The 26,029-nt window shown below is 29.4% G+C and overlaps 1 protein-coding gene across 1 annotated transcript; it reads left to right on the plus strand.

The window, feature by feature from the left end:
- Positions 4,914 to 9,261, plus strand: LOC105165237 (wee1-like protein kinase). The gene is made up of 10 exons (XM_011084184.2): positions 4,914 to 5,420; positions 5,502 to 5,556; positions 5,629 to 5,695; positions 6,385 to 6,645; positions 6,854 to 6,921; positions 7,006 to 7,115; positions 7,193 to 7,233; positions 7,316 to 7,464; positions 7,956 to 8,309; positions 8,822 to 9,261. Exons 1-10 carry the CDS (start codon positions 5,152 to 5,154, stop codon positions 8,918 to 8,920), a joined length of 1,473 nt encoding a protein of 490 aa, XP_011082486.1. The 5' UTR covers positions 4,914 to 5,151; the 3' UTR covers positions 8,921 to 9,261.

Here is a 26,029-nt window from a genome sequence, read left to right on the forward strand (position 1 = left end):
CTTCGTTTGGATTCATTTGAACGAGAAGACTAGCTGAGTTTGGCCACTTGTTCCTCTTCATTAATTTCACCAAACGTTGTTAATTTATAGCAACCATTACACTCTTTTCTCTTCAATTTTGATGTAATTATATATAAATTTTTGTTGTTTAAAAATTACAGTTAATATTTTTAAAATTTACTTTTATTTAATAAATAAATTTTTTCGTTAATTAAAATTCACTGAATTTGTTGATATTAATAAAAAAACTGAAAAAATCTATATTTACCTCAAATTGATTTATTATTGGGGGTGCTCATGGTACGATTTTGATTTTTTTAAACCTATTTTCAAATCGAATTTTCATTTAAGGTTTTATAAAATAATTTTTTAAATTACCATCTTTTAAAATTAAAATCAAAAGTGCGGTTTTGATATTGCGGGAGGTTTGGCGGTTTTAATACTTACAACAAAAATAAGACGTTAAGACCAACAAAAATCAGAACATGAAATAAGTGTTTGTGTATAGCAAGCAAAAAAAATCATATTATACACCATAGACCACCAGCACTCTCCACAACTTTATAACTTTAAGTAGATCAAAATATAAGATACATATTAATGTCAATAGTCGATTTTAAAGAAAATAAAAATAGACAGAAAGGGAGGAAAGAAAATAGGAAAAGAATAAATAAAAAATTGAGACAATCATCAAATGGACTTAAAGAGTTAAATATTTTTTTTTTACAAAGTCCAAATATAAATTTTACAAAAATGGCATTTGTAATGTGGATTTTTGATAACGTATGAATTTTGTGATTATATAATTCGAATATGAAACTCTTCAAAAAAATTAATTATTTTTTAAAAATAATTATATATTTAGCGGTGCGGTTAGATTTTTGACGGCTTTTAAAGTTTTAAATTAAAACTAAAACCAATAGTGCAGTGAGATTTTATTTTAAATTTAAAATTGCGGTTTGAAAAGTAAATCATGAAAAACGATTTGATTCGATTTTTTTTGGGAGATTTTGGATAATTTTAAATTTTTTTTATCATCTTTGTTTATTACTAACTTATTATAGGTCAAATAAATCTTTTTATAACCAAATTACCCTCATACGTCTCCACACCTTAATGCATGTGAGGAGATATATTTTCGCCTTTATAAGGATCCTTTAGTTCGAAAAAAATTATTTAACTTGCAATAAGTAGTAATAAATCAATTAGGGGTAAATATCAACTTTTATTTAATTTTTTTTATTAATATCAATAAATTTAATAAATTTTGACTAACAAAGGAACTTATTTATTAGATGGAAGCAAACCTTAAATGTGTTAGATATAAAATTTTAAGTAGTTAATTTATTGAATAAAATATTAAATTCTTCAAACGTGAATATATGAGAGAGAGAGAGAGATTTGATGACTTGAAAAAGTGAGTGGTATCATAATGTTACTAATTGTATATATTTAGTGATAATAATTTTTATTTTATCTCAATAATAAATTTTATAATTTCAATAATAATTATCATTTTTTTGAATTAGTTTATTATTAGTCGAAATTAGTAACAAAACATAGTGTATAAAGTTATCACTATAGAGAATTAAACACACATATAATGATGATCTTGTGACAATAAATAATTTACGTCATTATTTAGTTGTCAATATAAAAGTATCACCAATTATCTATAATGATAACTTCATGCACAATTCTTCACACTAATAATTATGCAATGACAAGATCAAAAATATTATCACTTAATATATTTTTTTAGTGATAATTTTAAAATTATCACTTATGTTTTGTTACTAATATTATATTTCTTTATAGTGAGTTTTAAATTCATACAATAGTAATTGAAAATTAAAAATAGCATATAATGGTAATATAATTAGTAAAAATTATAGGTCACTAACTTTTTTATATTTTTATATTTTAAAAATAAATATAATTTTTTTGTAATATTTAAAAAAGTAATTAAAGTAAAATATTAAAATTTTATTTTAAATACATATAATGACATTCAAATTTAAATATTATTTATTATAAAAATTAATTTGAATAGATTTTCAAACAAGAATTAATTTGCATAGGTAGCATTTATGCCCATATTAAGTTGCATTATTTTAAATATAATTTCTTGAATTGAGGTATGTGATTATTTTACGATATTGGATGTTATATTTTGGTGCATGATTACTTGGAGTATTTTTTCATGCTATTTTTTTAATTGAATTAACATGGACGATTACAAAGTCCTTCGGACCTGTGGATGGTTTAATTTTTTGTTGGGTTGGGGCCTGGTGCCTCTTATTTTTCTTATCTAATCGTTTTTTTAACCTAAATTGTGTAAGGCTTACTTTGTCCCTATTTATATACTCCCTCTAACTTCTGATCGAGTTTCTTTTCAGTTTTAATGAGTGTAGATGGGTTAGAAAGAGATTTACCTTTTGTTATGTAACAATTTGTAAGGAGCAAGCCCAGATGATGGATGCCCATGGAAGATGTCATAGGTTTGGCTCATAGAGATCCATGGAGAAGAGGCCCAAAGGTCAGTGCCAATTTCTAGGCGTGATCTGTCAGTTGGATAATGATCCAAAAACATATGGAGAAACGATTTAGAACATCAATTCAGGCTAGTCGCTTGAAGCTATGAAATCCAAAATGGACTCCATCAGTTGGAACCAAGTCTGGACGTTGGTGGACCGACCTAAAGGTGTTAAGCCCGTTGGGTGTAAGTGTGTCTATAAACATAAGAATGGGGATGATGGAGAGGTGACAACCTTTAAAGCTAGGCTTGTGGCAAAAGAATTCTCAGCGACCTGGGTTCGATTTTGAGAAAATCTTTTCGCCTGTAGCCATAGCTATGTCCATACGAATTATGCTCGTCATAGCAGCATGGTATGACTATGAAATATGGTAAATGAATTTAAAAATGACTTTCCTTAACGGTTTTATTAAGGAAAAGATCTATAGATCAACAGGAGGGTTTCACGGTAGTGGGAGAAGAGCAAAAGGTTTGTTGTCTCCAAAGATCCATCTACGGGCTCAAAGCAAACCTTTCGAAGTTAGAACATACATTATGGTCCAATCGCAATGCAACGTGCTTTGAAGGCTGCAGAGTAGGTAATACTTTTGTGATATTGTATGATCAAATTACTCCTATAAAAAAATAATAATGTATCTCCTTGTACTTTTATAAATATTGTAATTTGCCCCCCTGTATTTTTCAAAATGAAGCAGTATATCTTCTTAAACAGGGGAGTAAATTATTTTATTTTAAAAATTACAGGGGAATAAATTGCTATTATTTTCATGAGGGGTAATTTGCTCATGACAATATCACAAGAAGGTAAATTGCATTGAATATATTTTTTTCATTTTGTAATACCTAGGCTGGGCATTTCCAAGATACTTTTGATGTTGAATTTAATATTTCAAATAATATTTGGACCCGTATTCAGAATATGAATAATTCAAAAATAATTATATTTACACTCTCTGGTTTATGATTTATTTACTCTCAAATTATTTATGTCTTTTGGATAATTATACATACACCTATTAGAAACGTTAACACCATTTAAACAAACAATCCATGCTTGAAAAATTACATACACCCTAAAAATATCAACATTATTGCACAAACTATGAAAAAAATACAAGGACCCCCTTTTGTGATATTGAAAATATTAAAAAAATCTATAAAAAATAAAATATCAATTACACCTCATATGATATGAAAAAAAAATTTAGAAAACCCCTCGAAACCAGAGTTGGTGGTACACTCACGTTGACTATGATTATAGGTTTTGGAAAGTGGATTTTTGATAAATTTGCCCTTCTCTCCATTCTAAAATATTAATATTTTTTAATTAAATTAATTTAAAAAAAATAGCAGCATCGCCACCACCTCTGCAGAGGAGAGTGGGCGCTCTTTGGTGTTGGTGGTTGCCCAGAAACGAGGGCGATGGCCTTCGCCCTCGGCATTTGGACGACACAGACGGACTCCAGTGCTCCCTCTTAGGGGGACAGAGGGCGGGTGGGGGAAGGTGGACGGGGGAACCGATTGTGAGTTGGTCATTATCTTTTAAAATAATATTATTATTTTATAAATTATAATAATACATATAATATAATTGTACGCAACATGATGTCCAACTCATTTTTAAAGCCATGTGGAATAAAATCCCCTAAAAAATATCCATTTTGTATGCCATGTTATTTTTCAGTTAAAAATTAAAATTTCGGTCACGAAAGGACTAAATTTCATCAATTTTCAAACTTAATGCACTTATAAAATATGGGCATAATTATTAGATTAAATTAATATTGAGCATATTTAACGGACTAAAAAAATAATTTTTCTATATAAAATTGTAATTTTATATATTATAAATATATCATAAGTATATTTTAATAGGCCTAGGTTGACTAGAATATTTTAGTCATTGTCCCCAAAAAAATATGCCTAAATTGACTAGAAATAATGTGAGTCATTGTTCATAATATAGAGATGATTTTTTATATTCAAATTTTCACAGTTTTTTTTTTTTGCCCCATAGCACAAGGGGTCAAAATGAATTTAACCGCACAAACTATTTCTAATTTTTGACCGTCAACGGTGATTTCTATAACTATGCGAAAGATATAAATAATTTGTGTAAATAAATTATAGATTATGAGGTGTAAATATAATTATCTCAATAATTAATCCAAACTCACGCATGGGCGGTCCTCACTCCTCAGGTCCAATAAACGTATTGGGCTTTTCAAGATGGGCCTTCAGAGTATTCATATATGTAAGTTTTCCGGCCCAACGGCATCCTGATTGGTCAAAGCTTACGGAAGACGCAAGTCTACCAATTTATCATAAGCCTTGATTTGACAGTGGCACACCTTAAGACATACACCCTCAGAACACTCGATCGGGGCGGCAGCCCCCAGGCGTTGCCCTTTTCCCCCCACTCACCGAAGGCGCGCAGATTTGAATCATATTCGCCCCACTTGTTTTTGCACCACTTGAGAAATTCCAATTCCATCAGTACATCCACTCTTATATGTCTCCTCTGCATATATAAGCTGCTGCGATATATATATATATATATATATATATAGAGAGAGAGAGAGAGAGAGAGAGAGAGGATTGGTGGATTTTGATTGATGAAGAGAAAAGTTCTGAGGAGGGGAAATCCGAACAGTGATACGAAGAGACACAGAAAAAGTTCTGGAATAATGGTGAAAGGCACATTGGCTAATCACTTGACAATGCAACTAGATCAAGTCTCCTTGAACTTGCCTCTTCAATCGGTGAATCCCTCTCGATTCCAGAGGCTTCTCGATTCCGAAGCTCATTCAGAGTCTTTGCCACCCGATTGTGATGCTGATACGGCCGATGAAAAGGATTTCATTCTCAGTCAAGACTTTTTCTGGTGAGAATAAACATTTAGTAATTTTTTTTAGTAAATGTTATTGCTATACTTTTCATTGATTTTACTGGATTTTTGTTGCAGTACACCTGATTATATTACTCCGGAGATGCCCGCTATCAATGTAGATTGGGACAAGGTAAGCTTCAGATTTTGCCAAAATCTCCTCTAATATTTTCGATGCTCACTGTGGGGGGAACTTCTGCTGCAGGAAAATATTCCATGTCCAAAGTCACCTGAGAAAATTAAAACCATTAGGAGCAAACGGCAAAAACTAGGTAAGAATTACTATGAAACTATTCTGCAATTAGCTTACTGGCGTACCATGAGTATTGTTGAATAGAAGTAGAATATTGAAATTGAAAGAAGCTTATATCTCGTACTCATGTTCAAGATTTTCTGTATAAAGGGGGGACAAACTTTACTGCTCAGACCAAAACAGAAAGAAAGATATCAGCGCCAAACACAAAAACCTTCCTGTTTTGCTGATATCTAATTCTTGAGCTATTAATCAGCACTTACAATGTCGCCAGTGTGCTTAAATAGATATTTAGCGTTTCAGCTACTTTGGCATTGAGTACCACTAGGAACATGATCATGCTAGCTTGGTAAACAGTTGTCCTATTTTTATCCTGGCCTTTAGCATATCTAGTCATTTTAATTCGGATTTCCATTTGCTATCATATTCCACCTGGTTTGAAAAATTGAGAAAACTGGTTTCATGTTTCTTGCTTAGATCATAAATGCTCAATCTATGAAGTGTAAATGAATTGAGGTTCAGGGGAATATGCATGCATGTAGTGGCAAGTTTAGGTGCTGTAATTGATTATACTACAAATTGCCCTTGCTTATCAGAAAGATAGATGTCTTTACTCCTGACTTTGCTTGTTATTGCCTTGAATGATTATTATAATTCAGTGGTCAGCTTCTCCAACTCTTTTATGCTTTTCATGTACTGCCCTCACAGATGTTAACTTGGAGACATCCCTCGAATCAACTGAAATTGGCCATCAATCATTGGTTGATCTTGCAAAAGATACTTTAGTGACAGATGAAATGAAGACAGAAAAAGCTGTTGAATTGCAAAAGAGTCGCAGTTATGTTTCACAATCTGCAGTGGCTTTACGCTGTAGAGTCATGCCTCCTCCATGCCTGAAGAATCCATACCTTAAGGATGTATCAGAATTTGATGCTGACCCTTTTGGCCATCAGCGATCCAAGTGTGCAGGTTGTAGTTAATTTGTATTAAAAAGCTCTGGTTTAAATTCTTTTGTGAGAAACATGTAGTTTAATGCGATGCACTAGTTAGGCTGAAGAAGCATTATATGTCATGTTAATACTTACTATGTCCTATTGCAGAGTGCATAGTGAGTGCATTTTTGTGTCCTTTTACCTAATATTTAGCCTTCTGTGACATGTGCATTTGTTTTCTCCAGGTTTTTACCCAGCGGGTATTGGTGGTGATGGCCTTTCACGCTACCGCACAGATTTCCATGAAATAGAGGTTTGAGAACCAATAGACCATTTGCTATATGTTGCTCTGCAAAATTCTTATCTATTTCTAACTGATGCTTTTATTTCTTCCCAGAAAATTGGTAATGGAAACTTCAACCATGTTTTCAAAGTCCTAAAGAGAATTGATGGTTGTATGTATGCCGTGAAACATAGTATGAGACAGTTGCATCAGGATACGGAAAGGTGAATTATTTTAATATTTCAGCTGCTTGTATCAATTTTTTCTTGTTTGGCTAACTCATAATTTAATTCTATAACAGGCGCAAGGCTTTGATGGAAGTTCAAGCCTTGGCAGCTTTAGGTCTGTTGCATTATATATTTTTTTCTTGTTATCTGTTTAAGGTCGAGACTTTCAAACTGAATTGTTGTTTCTGATTCTTCAGGGTACCATGAGAATATAGTTGGCTACTATTCCTCTTGGTTTGAAAATGAGCAACTCTACATCCAATTGGAGCTGTGTGATCACAGCCTGTCTTTCAATAAACTACCTAAGTTATTGACAGAGGCAGAAGCTTTAGATGCAATGTATCAGGTGAATGATTTTGATTCAATTAGATCTTTATGGCTCTCCATGGATTTGCCGTTATAGCATAATAGGTATTTTATTACTATGTGAAACAATGCTGGTTGACTCAAGATCAAACCTCTTCACTAAGAAGACTAAGTATATGAATGTGAGCCATATGGTGTAATTAGCTATTGGATACATGGAACTGGACTCGTTATCTGGTACTCCACAAGAATGAAGGCGGAATTGGATGTTAACCCAAATATAACAATAATGTCGACTAAGCCACTTCATCTTTATGATCGGCGTTTTTGTATTAAAAAACACACCCTTCCATGATTTGCTTTTAGTGGCTTGATGGATTAAATGTGCTTAGAATTGCAGATTGCTAGAGCTTGTCTGAAGGTTTAGTTTTGAGGACTGGCATACAAGTTCTTTAGTTAACTACTTCTTCCTTTTTCCTAATTATCACGTTTTTTTCCCCTTTGTGACCGTAAGATCCTTAATATTTGCAGATTGCTAAGGCATTGCAGCATATACACGGGAGAGGGATAGCTCACTTAGATATAAAGCCTGATAATGTTTATGTAAAAGAGAGAGTTTATAAACTTGGTGATTTTGGTTGTGCCACTCGCATTGATAAAAGCTTGCCAGTAGAAGAAGGGGATGCACGCTACATGCCTCAAGAAATCCTGAATGAGAATTATGATAATCTCGACAAAGTTGATATATTCTCCTTGGGAGCTTCTATCTATGAGCTCGTGCGAGGAACACCCTTACCTGAATCGGGGCCTCATTTTCTCAATCTTAGGGAAGGAAAACTACCTCTTCTTCCTGGCCATTCATTGCAGTTTCAGAACTTAATCAAGGTACATTAGCTTCCAGTGGTATGATAACAAAAAAAAAATGTGGTTCATAACTAATGCATTTTTGTTAAAAACTTGGAGGAATAACTTCTAAAGGAATTCCAGAACTTGCAATTTGAGTTTTTATGTAAACTAAATCATAGTGTTTTTTTTTCTCGAAGCAATCAGCCAAAGATAACTTGTGATACGTTCCAACGTTGTATTGATGTTAGTGGAAGTGAAACTATTTTCCTTCTAATCTAAACTAGTAATTGCGAGAGTACTTAGCCTCAATTCCATGTTTGAGAAGCTCCTGACAGAAAGGCAAAAATAAAGCTTGAAGCTAAGAAGTATTAGGTTATTGCTGGATTTATAACTTTGGAGCTATAGATTTTTAGGTTTTTGTTTTTTTCCTGTACATTTGATTTGGAAACCAAAAACCTCTTGTTCTCCCTAAGAATTAGGTTACGTCAGGTACTCAGCTTTTGCCCTTGCTATAGGCCTCTGAGATTTTCTGCTTAATGTTTAACATTCAGGTCATGATGGATGCTGATCCTGTACGGAGACCATCTGCAAAAGAACTAGTTGAGAACCCAATTTTTTACAGGCACAAAAGAATTGGAGGAAACAAGTAAAAACTAAAATGTGGAATCAGGTCTTTAACAAGCGGGAAGCTGCTGGATCCTCTCTACTATATGTATTTTGGCCATTGCTGAAAGTTCTTCTGTAGAAGAGCATATGCACTGAGGATTTCATATAAGAAAATTGTGCCACACTGCTTTCTCCACTTTCATGCACCGAAATTTTTCAATGTATTTGGTGCTCATTTTGTATAGACTAGAAACGGGGAGAAGCTGCTGTAATTGTTGTTGTGATAAATTGAGGAAGAAGCTCTTTTGGTATTGGTTCACTCTTGTCCCTTTGGCTGTCTCTTGCTATATAACTCATACTCATCTTTTTCCCTTTTCAAGTTAGTTATGGAGTGACACAGCTCGTTAATTATTTAACTAAGATCTGTGTTTTATGCTCTTATAGCACTGATTTTCTCTCGACGACTTTTGGGGCGGTCAGGCTCAATGAGTTGATCCCAAGGGGACTTTGGTCACTCTTTAACATTGTTTAAATGAAGCTGTTTAGCACTGCTTTGAACTAGTCATAAGCATCCCCACTCATAAGAAGAATACAACTGCAATGTCATGCTTTTTCACCAAGAAATGCCATGTTTACTGAAATATTGAGCTATTTTTCCTCGGATCAGAGCCTCAAGTAGAACAACGGCTTGTAGGCTATGAAACTGAGAAATGTCCCTCAAGTTGTGCTGCATCTCAAATCATCACATCATTTTATTATCACCTAATAACCTCAGCATGCCCAGAAATTATGCATTTCAGATATAATTTCTCTTGATCCTGTGAAATTTAATGCATTCATCCAATGAGTTTGTTGTACAATGTGAAATTACTAATAGACATTGAATTACCTAATAACTTGTATAACTTCATTATGTCAGCTAGCTGTCTGAAGTTCTGAGTCATGCTGCTGTCTCCAAGTAGGTGAAACATTCAACTTAAAGACACCTTCTTACTCTTCCAGTAATTATATTAAATCGATGCAACTAATATTTGTTTGTTTTGTTGTTATTGTTAGTGTCACCGTCATGGCCACGGATGATTCTGTGTCTTTTACAGGTGACGTCCATGGCCAGGGATGATTCTGTGTCTTTTAAGGTGAACTCTATTTGTTGAAGCCATTTTCCATTTGAAAAAAAAAAAACGACACCGATATCAACTATCAAATATCTCTAGTTAAAGGGCCAAAACTGCCATTAATCTTATTTTCAGCATCAAATCATATGTTTACATAAGGTTACGTTTTAATTGATGAATTCAAAATCATGAATTTCATATTCCTAGTACAAATTCTTTATATTTATTTGAATCGATTTCAAATTCAAAAAATTTCAAATCCTCTACCTCTTGTTCCGAACTAAATACGCTTCCCTACGGAATAAGCCAGTTGTAGTTTTCCCATAACTTTGGTTAACAAACACTCTACCTGGTTAATCGATACAAATTACAAGGTGCTAAGCCCTTGAATTTCTCATCTATCTATAAGAAGTGCCAAACCAAATATGAATGTCCTTTTCAAAGTAGATCTTCCTCTAACGTTTACTGTGGCAATGCATTGCAAATTCAATATATTCCTTCCCATGGAAGCATATTCCAGATCAAGGACAAGTTTTATTTGGATCTTCTTTTGTGTAAAGCATCGATAAGTAAGAAATCGTGGTTTCCATAAAATTCCAGAAAAAGTAAGATGTCGCGTTCAAACTAGGAAAAATCAAAATTTTTAACTCTTATCAACTAAGACAAACATGGATTTGGTTGAATTATTGTGCTTGCTATCAATCGCTAGCAAGCGTGGCATGAGGGCGACGCCAAGCACAAGTCAACAAAGCAATGAAATGACTAAGTTTACCATAATTGTAGGAGCCCTAATTGACAACTTAAATTCACTACAATAATTATAACATTTAACCACAGTTAATATTATCATGATTAATAATAAATAATTGTAAAAATAGTTATTCACCACAACCACACAACGGTTGTTGGTTGTGGTTTTAGCTGCGACAAATATTTTCACTGTAGCTCTTTATTGTAGCGAATAAGTTTTTCATAGTGGAATTTTTTTTTTGTATCAAATCTATTTAATTATAGTTAAGAATAATTATTTACCATAATTTTTAATCATATCCATTAATAATGTAGCCAATAATAACTTTTTTTGGTGTTTGGACCGTCACTTGAGTTGCAAGTGTGAACAATTGATTTCAAAATTTACGATAACATATGTTTTCAATCCGCAAAAATTAAAAAAAAAATAGCAGACCAAATTGCTAGCGACACTTTTGAAGTATCAATTCCTTGGGATTCAATATTTCATTGCAAGATATTGGGTTCGAACTTATTAGGAGCGTACGAAAATAGGAATGAGTGTGTAATTAGCACTTTTAAAAGTATCAAAATGTAAAATACCTATAATTAAACGACCAAAATTGCAATTAATCACAAAAAATATAATGGAGGTAAAATTGATGGATTTGAAGTTGTGGTGCTTGTTGAGTCACTTACGTAGAAAGGCTTATACAGACATTGCAACAATGATTCGTCTAAATTAGTATTTTCAGCTGCATAGGTGTCAGGGAGAAAACCTAGAGTTGAATATATATTTGCCAGAAATTCGTTGAAGACACTGATAGATAATGACTGTAAATGTTTACATCCATTTACTACAGCCAAATGCTTTCTCAAATCAACTAAAAATGATGAAGCACATTGATTGTCAAATCAGTGACCACCTTCTTCTTGTCATTTACATTGTCAGGTTTCTTAATCACTCTCTCTTTGTCCAAATCTTTTAGTTGTTAGAACTTACTTATTAGGGTAAATTACAACAAACTACTTTGAGATTTGGTATAATTACGAGTGTTCTTTCATTGTTTGAAAAATTATAAATATCTTTTGATGTTTGATGGAATTCTGTAATTTTTGGATGGATGTATGGAATTATCAACTTTACCCTTACTGTATTTTTTCCTTTTTTATTTTAAAAAAAATATAAATTTATAGAAAAGCTGGCCGGGGTGGATGGAAAAATTTGAAAAATTATAAAAGAAAATATCCACTTAGTCCATTAAAAAAATAAAAAAAAAGTATAGTTCTTAAGCTATAAGGTAATTTTGATTAGTTCACCATAAAAAATGAATGAAAACCTAATAGAAACTAACGGAATGAGCTAATTATTAGACGGCCGTTAAAATCATCAGGAATGTATTGGTAATTGTCCAAACAACGAAGATATTTATAATTATGTCAAATTTCAAAGGAACTCGTTATAATTTACTCTAACTATTATAAAGGGTAAAATACACTTTGCCCTCTGAATTATTTGTCATGTAACATTCATCCCCTTAAACTAATAAATGCAACACTTACCCCATTGGTTGGACAAAAATGCTCCTCATGCCTTGAACAAGTATATTATCTTCAGTATAGTTTAGTATTTTTCACATTAAATCATCACCAAATTATTTTTTTAATAAGTGAACAATTTAAATTAAAAGTAGAGTATATATATATATAGTAGATACATAATATAATATAACCAACAACTCATATATTCTTCTTAAAAAAAAATTATCAAATATATATGTATGCTTAATCGAAAGTCCAATATTTTTAGAAAAAATGAAAAAATATATTTTATCACAATTTTTAAATAAAATATGTTAAAAAAATCGATATGTATTTAATTTTTTATGTAAAAGAATAATTAGTTAATAACTTAATTTTATTATTAAATTAAGAAAATATTTTCATGAAACTTTTGGGTATTTATTAGTTAACTTTGAGTCTGTAAAAAGAAAAATCAAACTATTTAACTCACTAAATATATAGATAGTTTTTTCAATTAAAAAAAATCAAACTTAAAATATAAAATTATTAAAAAAAAATTGAACTAAATATATATAATATAAGAATAATATTATCTAAAAATTTAATTATAAAAAATAAGTATTATATTTGTTAGTTTAAAGAGATAATTGTTACATTACTTATACTGCAGGGGAGAAAGTCTATTATAGACCAATGGTATTATAGTTGTCACTTAACTTGTCCGTGTGCCATAGGCTCTTGATTTAGCCAACAGAATATTGGACTGAATTATTAGGAGATAATTGTAACATTATTGTTCATGCTTTTAATTTCTAACACATTGAATACTTTTCTTGTCAGCTTGAACTTTTAATAACTATCTCATTTTAAAAATTTAAGATATTAGAGAAAAAAGTCATTAACTATTTAATATCTCTGATATGCTTTATGAAATGCATGGGAGGTTTTTTTTCTTTTTTTTTTTTTGGTATCTGTGAAATTATAACGATGAGATTTTCTTTTAAAAAAAAAGTACATTGGTATTTTTAAATTAATCAAAATATTATAACATTCAGTAGCAAACGAAGAATTAATATATTATTATTAAAAGTCGAGTAAATACCTGTATTTATAGGACCCGAACTCCTGTCTCTTGATTGTGGGCATCAACGGTTGGCATATATTTAAACATATAATCTTTTGTCTAGACCAACTGTAATACTATATTAATTAACAATTTTGTTTAAAAGTTTAAACTGTCATAAAAGAATAATTTAATATCAGCATTTTTTATACTATTTTATTTTATTTTTAGTCCTGTAATTACATTCCTTTAATACTTTAATCCCGTAACTTGTTAAGGTTGCAAACTAGTTTTTCACGTTTTTTCATTTCATAATTTTAGAATAAAACTAATCGAATAATCACATCATAATCTCGACCAACTCTGTCCTAAAATCATAAAATTAAAAAAAATAAAAAATATTTTACAACCACAATAAATTACAGGACTAAAGTGCGATAAATGAATTAAAATGCAATTAAGGCTTATTAACACTATCACACTTTTTTGGGAAGAAAAATAATAAAAGTATTTAAATATAAACTTTGTTTGGGAAATGTGCGATAGTAAGGGAGTTATAGGTTAAGTTCACATGCGAAGAAGGATAGTATATGTTTGATTTTCTCTAACAACTATAAATGTATTATGATGAGACGTAGAGATTCTTGCGTGCTTTTGATTCTTTCTATGTGGTTCAAATATCGAAACCTCTTACATTATTATTGAATGATGATGCAGATTGTCTTAGTTCTCTTTTCTCTAAATTATATCAAAGGATTAATTACATTCATTTTCTTTGAAATTTAATATAATTATATGTACATTTTCTAGAATTTCGAAAATTGTATTTAACATATTTGAAGTCTGTTTCGTCTAATAAATAAATTCCTTCATTAGTCAAAATTAATTTTGGTGATTAACCAAAAAACAGGATAAAAATCTATATTTACTCACAATTGACTTATTACAGGTTAAAATAATTTTTTGGCTAAAATGCATTTTACCCCCATGTGTTTTGTTGAAAAAGTTAACCCTTCATGTGTTTTTGGAATAGGCTAAGACCCTCTCCTGTATTTTGTAAAATTAAAAAAAAAAACACCCATTCCGTTAGTAATTAATAGTAGGTGCATTATACGCGCTTCATATGCGTTTGGGGATGATTTTCAACTATTTTTTACTTGTTTTTGAATTTTTTGTTTTACTAAAATACCCTCATGGTATTTATACATTTCATATTTATACTTTTTTATTCATTTTGAGTGATTTTTTGCATTTTCATCTATTCAGAAATATTGTTTTAAATATATTTATTTAAAAATATGAAAAAATTATATATATTTTTGAAATTTTATAGTTTAAATTCAAATATTAAATTAAATTAAGTTTAAATTTAAATAATTCTTATAATTATTAAAACTAAAATTTAAAAATTATAATTATTAAAAATAATTTTTAATTATCTAATATATATTTAATTAATATAATTAAAATTAATTAAAAAATTAAAAAAGAAATTGGGGCTGACGATGGCTGTCATCCCCGCACAAAAGGACAATGGCGGCACCCTCTTTTTTTTTTCTTTCCGATAAATGTAATTTTCATAAATAGAAAAAGATATAATACAACAATTATGAATCAAGTAGTGTTTGCTTCGACAGGCCAAGGGATACACCACAATTTATAAAGTGCATGTATACTAACAGAGCTAGCGAAGGTACTGTCAAGTATACGCTGTCTAGCATTCTCCACAATTAAGGTAGCTACAATATTCGATTTCCGCTTAGTATGCTCGAATCGCCTAAGATTTATCTTTCTCCATATATGGTAGCTACAGCCACCCAGTAATGCTCGATAGGCCACATTGACGATATGTATACCCCTCCACTTCCTTGCAGCCCAATCAACATCTGTCATCCAATCTCTATTACGCCACGCAAAGCGTACAACTCGTCTAATAGCGTGAAGGCATTGGCGATTGTATCACAATCGGAAGAATAGGTGTGTGTGTGTGTGTCTTCATCTCATCCTCATCACATAATATACATCTACCTAAGTGAGATAACCATGGTTTGTCCGTCGTAGGTAGTTTCTCCAATATAGCAAGTTATAAGATAAACATGTGGCAAGGGAATTTATGTGTAATTATACCAAATCTTGAGGATTATTCCTATACAATAAAGAATTATGGTATGAAATTAAGAAAAAAGAAAATTGTCAAAAAAAAAAAATGTGGTGAGGGAAGGGAAAGGAAAGAATTCCATGAGAATAAAGAAAACGTGGAGTGAGATGAGAGAAATAAATAAAATATAATTATGAATTTATTAAAAATACTAAAATTATATAAAAAGATAATCTTCAATATTAAAAAATTAGTACTATAATAGGTTCTTTCCTATAATAATTTTATATAATTGCACCCGAATACAATGTATTAGCGATCACCTTTTAGGGTGCCTTACCATTTTCAGTAGAACCTTTGTAAATTAATACTCGATAAATTAATTATTTTTCGCGATCCTGACTTAGGTTCAAGGTTTAAACTAATAAGATAATAATTTTTCAAAAGACCCTTATATAAATTTATGGTCCATTCAATATTACAAATTAATAATTCTATAAAATTACAAATATAATTAAAAAAATTTAGTAAAATATGATTACATTGTTGTTTTTTTCTTTTTAAAAAATTTAAATAAGTATTTCGTCTCTAACTTTGCTTTCTGCATCCAAAAGATTTGATTTTGCGTTCTTATATTGTAACAAAAAATTGCAAAGAGTTGTTTTCGTTATAAGTGCTTCCTTCCGCATAATTAATTATAAAGTTATTTTATTCATGAAAAATAGCATAGATTCATTGAATCGGAAAAAAATTTCTTTAAAAATTAATAAATTATTAGTTTATCAATTAATTACTACATCTTTAAATTACTTAAACTACCTGGTCTAAACATTATTAATTTTATAGAAATTTGACTGTATTTTACGCATCCATTTGAGGGGGGGCGTATTCTCCAAATACATTGCATACTGCTCGGAGCGACCAGTTTCTTGATTTTTAGCTGTATTTAAATGAGTTATATTATAAACATATTTTATTAATTGTATCTCATAATAAGTACTTACACTTTTTTTTTTCACTTTATAATAAAATATTATTACACACTTTATTACGTAATAATGAACGGTGATTATATAATTTATAACAATAATAAGTTAAAAAATTAATTGATTCAATTAATAAATTTTACATTACCAATAAAAAATATTCAGTAAGACTTAAATTTACTACTTCAAATAAAAAATATTAATATAGCGAATAGGAAGTCGCCAAGTTGGGCCAGATAATTGGAGGCATTGTTTGACGTTGACGCCGAGGTATGGTATCAATTATTGTGAATTATTTATTGGGATGTGGTCAAAAGAGATGCGCAAGTGTGGGAGGTGCTACACTACTGCTTCCTCTTCCTGTGATTAGTAAAAAGTGACACATGCGACATGTGACTATCCAAACAAAGTCCAATACAGCAGTGGGGGCTGATGGGACCATAGAACTGTCCACTTTGTCAGCTGATTTCCATCTCAATTCTTCGTGTTTACTAATTAAGTTCAAATGTTACAATATTTATATATGTTTGAATTGTTGTAAATATATTTGATGTGATTAAACGTACGTTCTATTTTATATGATTATTTTTATGTGATTAGAATTTTGTTTTTCTGGATGTTAAGTCAACTATGGGTGGTGTGGTGTGGGGTGGAGAGGGGACCATAAAACTGTTCACTTTGTCAATTAATTTTTACACCAATTGTTGTTGTCTGATAGTTAAGATCGAATGTTGAAACGTCTGCGATATGGATTTGAATTCTTGCTAAGGCGTTTGGTACAGTTAAACGGACATCCTACTCTATGTGTTGATTTTCACGTGATTAGAATTTAATTTTCGATGATATTAAGACAACTATAAGGGTTCTCGACTATGGATCTAATATTTGTTTGATTCTTAATAGATAAAAAGTAATTAATAAACTAAATGGTATGTTATTTATTAACAAATTAAATTATACAGTAATAATTTATTTTATTTTTAAAAAAGATAAAACTATTTATGGACTTGCTAATATTTTAATAGAAAACACGATTTTCATGTAAAAAATTTGTGCATGACTACTGGAAAATATCTCATTGGCAGATAAGAAACTTCTAAGATATTTTCGAATATAAAGTAAGGAAGCAGCCAACGCTTTTAACACTAGAACCTTAAAGTCGCAAGTCAACTACTCGTGCAAGTTGTAACTCAGAAAAAATGGAAAATAAAAACACAAACATCTCTTTCTTGCCAGACAAATGGAGCCGAAACCGATACTTAGACGAAATTTTTTTGTTCAGATCAAGTTTGGTTGAATTAAACCAATCACAGAGCAATAATGATACACATATTATGTGATTGATCACTTCTCATGAACTGTACTCTTATCACACCACAAGTGATTGTATTTGTCATATGAGTGGGTCAAATTTGACTGAGTCGATTCCGCGCTATAATTTCACAATATCACCACCGTTTTACCACTCCATGGATTTTAATTTTTTAGCGTCCCAATTTCTTAAATACTGGTAAGTGTGGCACATTATAGTCTGTAATTTTTAAAAATTATTTAAAATAAAATATTTATATAAATTATATTATTCAATTTTTTAGAGAAAAAAAATGTCTAAACATATATATGAGACAATAAATTAATATATTATACAAAATTAATGATAAATAAAAATAATAGTACATAATGTTGAAGAAATTAAAAAATACACAATAGAAAAAATAAATATTAAAAAAAGCAATTATAAAAGATCATAATAAATGAAAAGTTAAAACCAATTAATTAATTTAAAATTTTAAGATTAAATAATAAATTATAATTGAGCATAACGTAAAAAAATGTACGCTCGTTTAATAATAAAGTATAGACCGTAAGAACGTTTACCCAAATTTGCATATAAGCAAAGGGAAGTATACACACACCCATGGCCATTGGGCATTTATTGATGCTTTTTTTTGTTTTTTTTTTTAGTAATGAACTATTATTAACTGAAATAAATTATTTTTATCGATCAATATCTAATAGAGATCACTAAAACGATCAGATCAATAATATCAAATAAACGAAATCTAACCAACACCTACTATTACAAAAGACAATATCTACTGCATCCTATTGATTAATATCTAACAAAAACCATTGCAACATTCATACCCTAATCAATAATATCAAATAAACTAAATGTAACCAACACATACTATTGCAGTAGATAATACTTACTATACAGTAGAAATAACATCCCATACATATAATGAGGTTTAATTCATAATTTTTAAAATTTTAATTTTATCAATTGAGATAGACTTCATTGACGATGCGTGTGAAAATTAAGTAGATATTTTGAGGCAAAGGAGCATAGGTAGGCACAGACATTCGTCGGCAGCCCCTTTTCATAGTATTCATTCTCACTATTTTTCGGGAATAAGTTGGGACGTTTTTGATGTGATGATTAAGATTCAGGAGTCAATCGGTCAACTTTTGAACATGCAAGTTTCGATCAATTACAATTAAGTTTAATTACTCTATCCTTTCCTAAAATTTAATATAATTATATATAAAAAAATTTATAATTTAAAAAATTATGTCTGGCATTTTTATAATTTATTTTTATTTAATAAATAAATCCTTATATTAGTCAAAATTCATTATTATTTATTGAAATTAACAAAAAAACTGAATAAAAATTAATATTTACCCTCGTTCATTTATATTATTGGCTGGTCAAACAAAACTATTTTGATCAAATTATCCTTGAAATTTTTCATACGCGAATGTATTTAAAGAGTTATATCTTCACCTTTATAAAGATGGTTTGATAAAAAAAGACTTATCTTGCCTCCGTAATTGCTACAGCGGCATTTTTCGCAATTGCCTTTATATCTTTCGCGATTGAAGCTATGGAGGCCGTTTGCCTTTAGTGCCTCTATATGTATTGAAGGCAATTGCGTGTAATGAATCGAAGGCACAAAAAACAACCTTCAAAAGTTAATTCTATTATGACGTGTAATTGCACCAAATTTCGAGGAGACAATGTAATTATCTCTTATAATTATGGTATTATAAGAATGTGCCTCTCATGAGTATGAGTAATTAATTGAGAAATATATGATAATTAATTATCTTTTAATGGTAAGAATTTTTTTTATTATTTTATGAACTATTATTAATATTATATGATTAAACAAAGAAGGAAAACAAATAAATTTGCAAAGTGAGGGAAAAAAAAGAAAAATAAATAAAAATCAGGATGGTGGTTAATTAACACTGTAAACGACTATTATTAATCTCTATTAAATTAATAAAAACATATAAACATCATAAATTATGTCGGAGACATATACATAAAGTTATATTTATGTGGCTTGCAATTCGATCAGTACTCTCATTCACTTTTTATTATCCGTTTTAATTTTGTATAATTCTCGTAATTTTGCATATATAATACATAAAAAATAATATAGAAATTAGAGTAGTGGATTTCAACAGGATGCAAGTTGGCATAGTACAGTCTCCATATTTGAAATTTTCTTGTGAGGACAAATAGCTATAACAAGTTGGTTCATTCGTCACATGTACTATTTCAGCAGAAAATAGCACTCATTCATTTATTTATTTATTTATTATTTTAGGCTAAAATATCCCCTTTTGATTATTAGTTCTTCGCCAATTTTAGTCACGTACACTACAAGAATTATAATATTAATTACGGTTAATTGTCATGGTTAATATTAAATAGTCATAGCAAATAGTTATTGATCACGACCACGCAACGGTTGTTGGCCGTGATTTTTGCAAGGGTGGCTAAAATATTTACCATGGCTAAAAGTCATGACAAATGTTTTGACCATGGTCCTTAGCCATGACAATTAATTTGTTCATGATGGAAAAACTAATTTTTTACAGTGATTTTATTTAACTGTAGTTAATAGTAGTTATTTATCATTATTTTTAGCCATACCCACTAATATTGTAGCTAATACTATTTTTTTTCCTAGTTATACGTAGCATTTTTAGTCTTATTAATTATGAAATTCTCATGCTTATTACGTACCTTTTCAGTAAAATATTAATGTAATTTGACAAAAAGATATAAAATGAGAATTTTTGTAACTTTTAGCCCCTTTAGTTATGAAATTCTCAGTAATGGTCCCATATATTACAAAAATTTATTAATTTTAATTTTTTTATCAGATTCTGTTAGTATTATGAATAACGGCTACATGCTTATCACATGTCTTTTCGGTCAAAATATTAATAAAATTTGACAAAATGACGAAAAATGAGAATTTTTTTAACTTATGAAACTGTTAATAAAAGTCTCATAATCAAAGAGACGAAAAATATAGCGATCCCAAAATACAGACAAAAAATGCAGTTTCCCCATTGTGCAATAACAAAAATCAGATGTGGGAGGAAATACTAATCTTGGATGGAATTAAATTAATACTTTATTATTTAAATAAAGTCAAAATCTAAACACTTAAATCAGTGTTAGATCACATCACTAATCAAACTTACTATTTCCCCATAATAAATGAGCAGAATAAAATCTTAGATTGTCCACATCTTTCAACGCTGACTTGCTTTTCATTGGTCCGCATGTGCTGCAGCCAAACACTCCCAATGTGAAAAAACCCGTTACTCCAAAAATTAACTGTGGAACCCGTTTTCCACCCATTATTTACCTGACTTAATAGTTCACGACCACGCGGTAAATAATATTAGTAATTGATATAGACAATCGTCGATCATTGGCCATAAATGAAAATTTAAGTGATTTATAAGTATTAAGATTTCATCTCTTTAGTGAAGTACTTTTTCAGAATAAATTTGTAAGGTTTATACAAATTTAAAGTGGATAATACCTCACATAATGGAGTATTGATCGAGTCGTAAGCCGCATTAATAATTTTTTTTTTTTAGTTACAAATTATGGGATAGTTCGGCTTATACTATGCCAACGTGACATGTAGAATTGCACCTGCAATATATGTGCTGATTAGAATTTTTATAGTTGTCATGTAATAGTAAAAAAGCAAAATCTAACTATGCGCAAGTAAACAAATTATGATATATTTTTAACCCCATCAAACATTTTAACATGGTATTTTTCGGGAAAAAAAAGAATATTAAAATAATGTAGAATGATATTGTCAAATACAATGAATTATATATATATATATATATATGGAAATATTAAAAATGACAAGTGAGCATGTTATAAATATTTTATAAATAATATTCATGAGCGAGTTCAATTTAACAATATTCTAAGCTATGCTGATTGATTATTCGTTTTCTTTTTCTCTTTATTAAAGAAAGAAAATAAATATAGTAAGTTTTTTTACTTTCCACTACCAAAAGATTAGTTTATAATAATGATTTTTTTATCGATCAAATTCATAATTTGGAACAGATTTTGAAAATTGTAACGACCTTTGTAACTGCACCCCCTATCGCGACTTTTTTCCATTACAAAGCCATGAGAGACCGTTACAATATTAGTCCAATTGCCAAAAATGCATTTGGACCCGTTTTTGAAACGGTCAATTTAATTTTGATTTGATTATTATTGGAACTGCCTTTGTAACATATATAGGTATGGTTGTGCTTGAATGTTGGAACGATTTTTAGAGTATTCTTTGTAACAGTCTTGCATTATGTTGTAACACCTGTTGTATCGAGCTTTGTATTTCTTTTTTTATAAAAATAAAATATTGAATTTTTTGTTATATCTAGGTAGTTTTAATTTCTTAAATATGCATTATATAAAAAATATATAATATAACAAGAAAATATAAAAATAATTATTTATTTTACATTGTATTTTTACAAATAAAAAGAATTCCTAATCAAAATCAGCATCCCCTTCGGCCGCGTGTTCTTCATCGTCGTTGCCGGCGTAGGGTACTTGGGGATCAGTTGGAGGCTAGGGCGCTGGAAGATCGGGTCAGGTGGGATCCATCCACTGCATCCACTCTTTGAGCCTTACTACTTGACCATCAAGGTCAAGGCACGATCATTGTGGTGGCGAGGGCGATGGAGTAGTGGAACTGCTGAGCTATGATGGTTTAGCAACCGTGTGGTGTCGCCTCGAAGCCGAGACTAAATACTTAGTCCCTCTTCCAACTAGCCGCTGTTGACAACCACGTTTGTTGCTCGTTCGGGGCGACCGCGGCCTTGAGAGGACTATGGAGGATCTTGATCACTATTTGCTGGTTCTGGCATTTCTCCATCATCCGCAGGAACAGGTCCTGCGAACATATTAAATGATTATAATTAAAAAAAAATAAATTCAAAAGTTAAATTATTTTTTATACTTACCACGACCTCTGTTGCCCTCAGGCCGCTCATTTACCGTCCTCTTTTTTTTGCAGCACTTCTCGAATACCTCTATCTGTTTGACGGGGTGTCTAAAGTTGTGTCTCCTGTTAAAAAAATAATAGAAAAAATAGATTAAAATTTAAAAAAATTAAATTAAATTAATACTATAGTTCAAAATACTTACTATCTTCCGATTGTGGGCCTCAATGGAGGACAATCCCCTGCAGTAGACGGTAGCAGCTGCGTCCGGGTTGGTTGCCTAGTTGGCCTTATTCTTGCCCGAACTATGCCTAAAATTCTGGCTTGCCCAGTACTCCAAAAGCTGGCGCCAGATCTTCTCGGCCAGCTACAGCGGTTAGGCCATTTTGGGCTTCGGTGAACCGCTTCCAAAGGAATTTAGCCACCTGCGACTTGATGATCTTGAACATCGATTCCTCCTCGTAGTCCCACCAGTAAGACTGTAAGACAACTGCAAATTTCACATATTAAAAAAAGATATTAATATTAAATAAAAAAATATAAATTTTACTTAAAAATAAATATTATTCTTACCTTTAAATTGTTAATCCAGAATAATTGATGCTCCTGTGGGATCCCAGAGATGCGAATAATATCCTTCGGCCGTAGCATGGATCATAGCGCGAAAATCTCGACCAGACCTGAAAAAAATTAAATATTAAAAACAATAAAAAATAAATGAAAATTTTATAAAACGTATAAAAGGGTACCTAATTTTGTCTCCATCCATATGTCCAAGCTCACACTTGTCCCATCCTATAAAAGTCTTAACCCCATCCTCAAACTCCAGTGTAGACTTGTCCTCCCTAGGAGGTTATTATCATACATCCATTTCCTCAGTTGTCGTAACATAATGATATATTATTGCATATTCACACGTATATATAATTATATAATTCGACCTAAAAATATATAAATACCCTAATATTGTTATTGTTGACAATATTATGTAAATAATATTGTTATTGAGAATATTGGTCTAATTTTGTGATTATTGATATTATTATGTAAATAATGTTAGTATTGATATTCTTTGTCTAATTTTGTGATTATTGACATTATTATATAAAAAATTTATTGTTGGGAATATTGGTCTAATTTTGTGATTATTGATATTGTTTATGTAAATAATATTATTATTGAGAATATTAGCTTAAATTTTGTGATTATTGACATTATTATGTAAATAATATTATTATTGGGACTATTGGTCTAATTTTGTAATTATTGACATTATTATATAAAATGTTATTATTAGAAATATTGGTCTAATTTTATGATTATTGGCATTATTATGTGAGCAATGTTATTATTGAGAATATTGGTATAATTTTGTGATTATTGATATTATGTAACTCATATTATTAGAAATATTAGCCTAAATTTTGTGATTATTGACATTATTATGTAAATAATATTATTATTGGGATTATTGGTCTAATTTTGTGATTATTAACATTATAATGTAAAAATGTTAGTACTGCGAATATTGGTTTAATTTTTTAATTATTGACATTATTATGTAAATAATGTTATTATTGGGAATATTAGCTTAAATTTTGTAATTATTGACATTATTATATAAATAATATTATTATTGAAAATATTAGTCTAATTTTGTAATTATTAACTTTATTATGTAAATAATAATATTATTAAAAATATTGGCCTAATATTGTGTAAATATAATATTACATCAATTAGCCTAATTACTCAATAAATTACACATCTATACAATAAATTTGAACAAAACAATTTAGCAATATGATACAGTATACAAGAATTGCATAAATTACACAACTATATAGTAAATTACACAAATAATTACACTATACAATAACTTACACAATAATTACATAAATTACATAACTACACAACAAATTTCCAAAAATTACAGAAAAATATTATAATTTCAGAAAAAATATATTATATTTCAAAAAACTATATTTTAGTTTCAATGTGATATATTATATTTTATTTTCTATGTGATATATATTATTTATAATTGCAGAATTACATAAAATATTTTTTTTTATAAATTTTTTTTAAAAATCACAAAAGAGTTTAGAGAAAATTTTAAAAAAATAGAAAATTATGAAAAATTATAGAAAATTATTAACTTTTTTAAAATTATTAAAAAATATTATAATTTTTAAATTTTTAGAAAATTATTAAAATTACAAAAATTATGGATTTTTTTAAAATTTCATACATAATTAAAATTTTAAAATATTACAGAAAATTATAAAAAATATAAAAATTACAGAAAATTTTTAAAACTCTCAGAAAAATTTTAAGAATGCCAGAAGATAATGAAAAGTTTTAAAATTGCCAAAAATTTTTATTTTTGTAAAATTATAGAAATATATTAACATTTCAGAAAATACAAAAAATTAGAAATTTACAGAAAATATCAAAATTTTTCTAAAAAGTGTAGAAAATTTTTGTAAATTACAGAAAAATTACAGAAAAATTTTCAAAAATTCGAAAAATTACATGAAAAAAATTTCAGAAATAAAAAAATTTGCAGAAAATAATTCGGGCAAAATTATACCGAATAAATTACAGAAAAAAATGAATTCACAATTTTCCCCCAAATTATACCAATTACAGAAAAAAATGAATTCACAATTTTCCCCCTCTCCTTCTCCTTCCTTCTGTTCTGCCTCGTCGCCGTTTGGCTCCGCCCCTCCTCCCCTCGCGCCCCTTTCTGGTGTCTTGCCGGCGCCTCCTCACCTCTCTTTCTATATAAATATATATATATATATATATTAAATATATATAAATAAACATCTATTTTAAAGATATATAAGTTCATATATTAAATATAAAAAAATATACATTATTTTAAAATATATTTATAAATTTAAATAATATTGATAAGATCTATACTATTTATTTATATCATTTGAGACTAACGACAGAAAAATAAGGATAAAAATATCATTTAAAATAATAAAATTTAAAAAAAAAAAAAAGAAAGTGGTGCGTGTGATGCACCTTCAGACCCGAGGGGACTGTTAACTATATTTTGAGTATTACAAAGGGATTTTTAAGTGTTTTATTTTTCTACAGAGGGGTATTTTAAATATTTCTAAAAGGTAAATTACATTTTACCCTATATATAACTTATTCTTTCAAATTATATACATCCACTTTATTACAATATATATAAGATTTTCGTCCAATATCATACAAATCTCTTCGTTTTTTATTTATTTGATCCAATCTTATTTAATATTTCACAAAAAAATATTATGTAAACATTTACATAATAGTTTTATGAATTATTCATTTTCATG

The sequence above is a fragment of the Sesamum indicum genome, linkage group LG6 (assembly GCF_000512975.1).
Source record: "Sesamum indicum cultivar Zhongzhi No. 13 linkage group LG6, S_indicum_v1.0, whole genome shotgun sequence".
Taxonomy (NCBI): Eukaryota; Viridiplantae; Streptophyta; class Magnoliopsida; order Lamiales; family Pedaliaceae; genus Sesamum; species Sesamum indicum.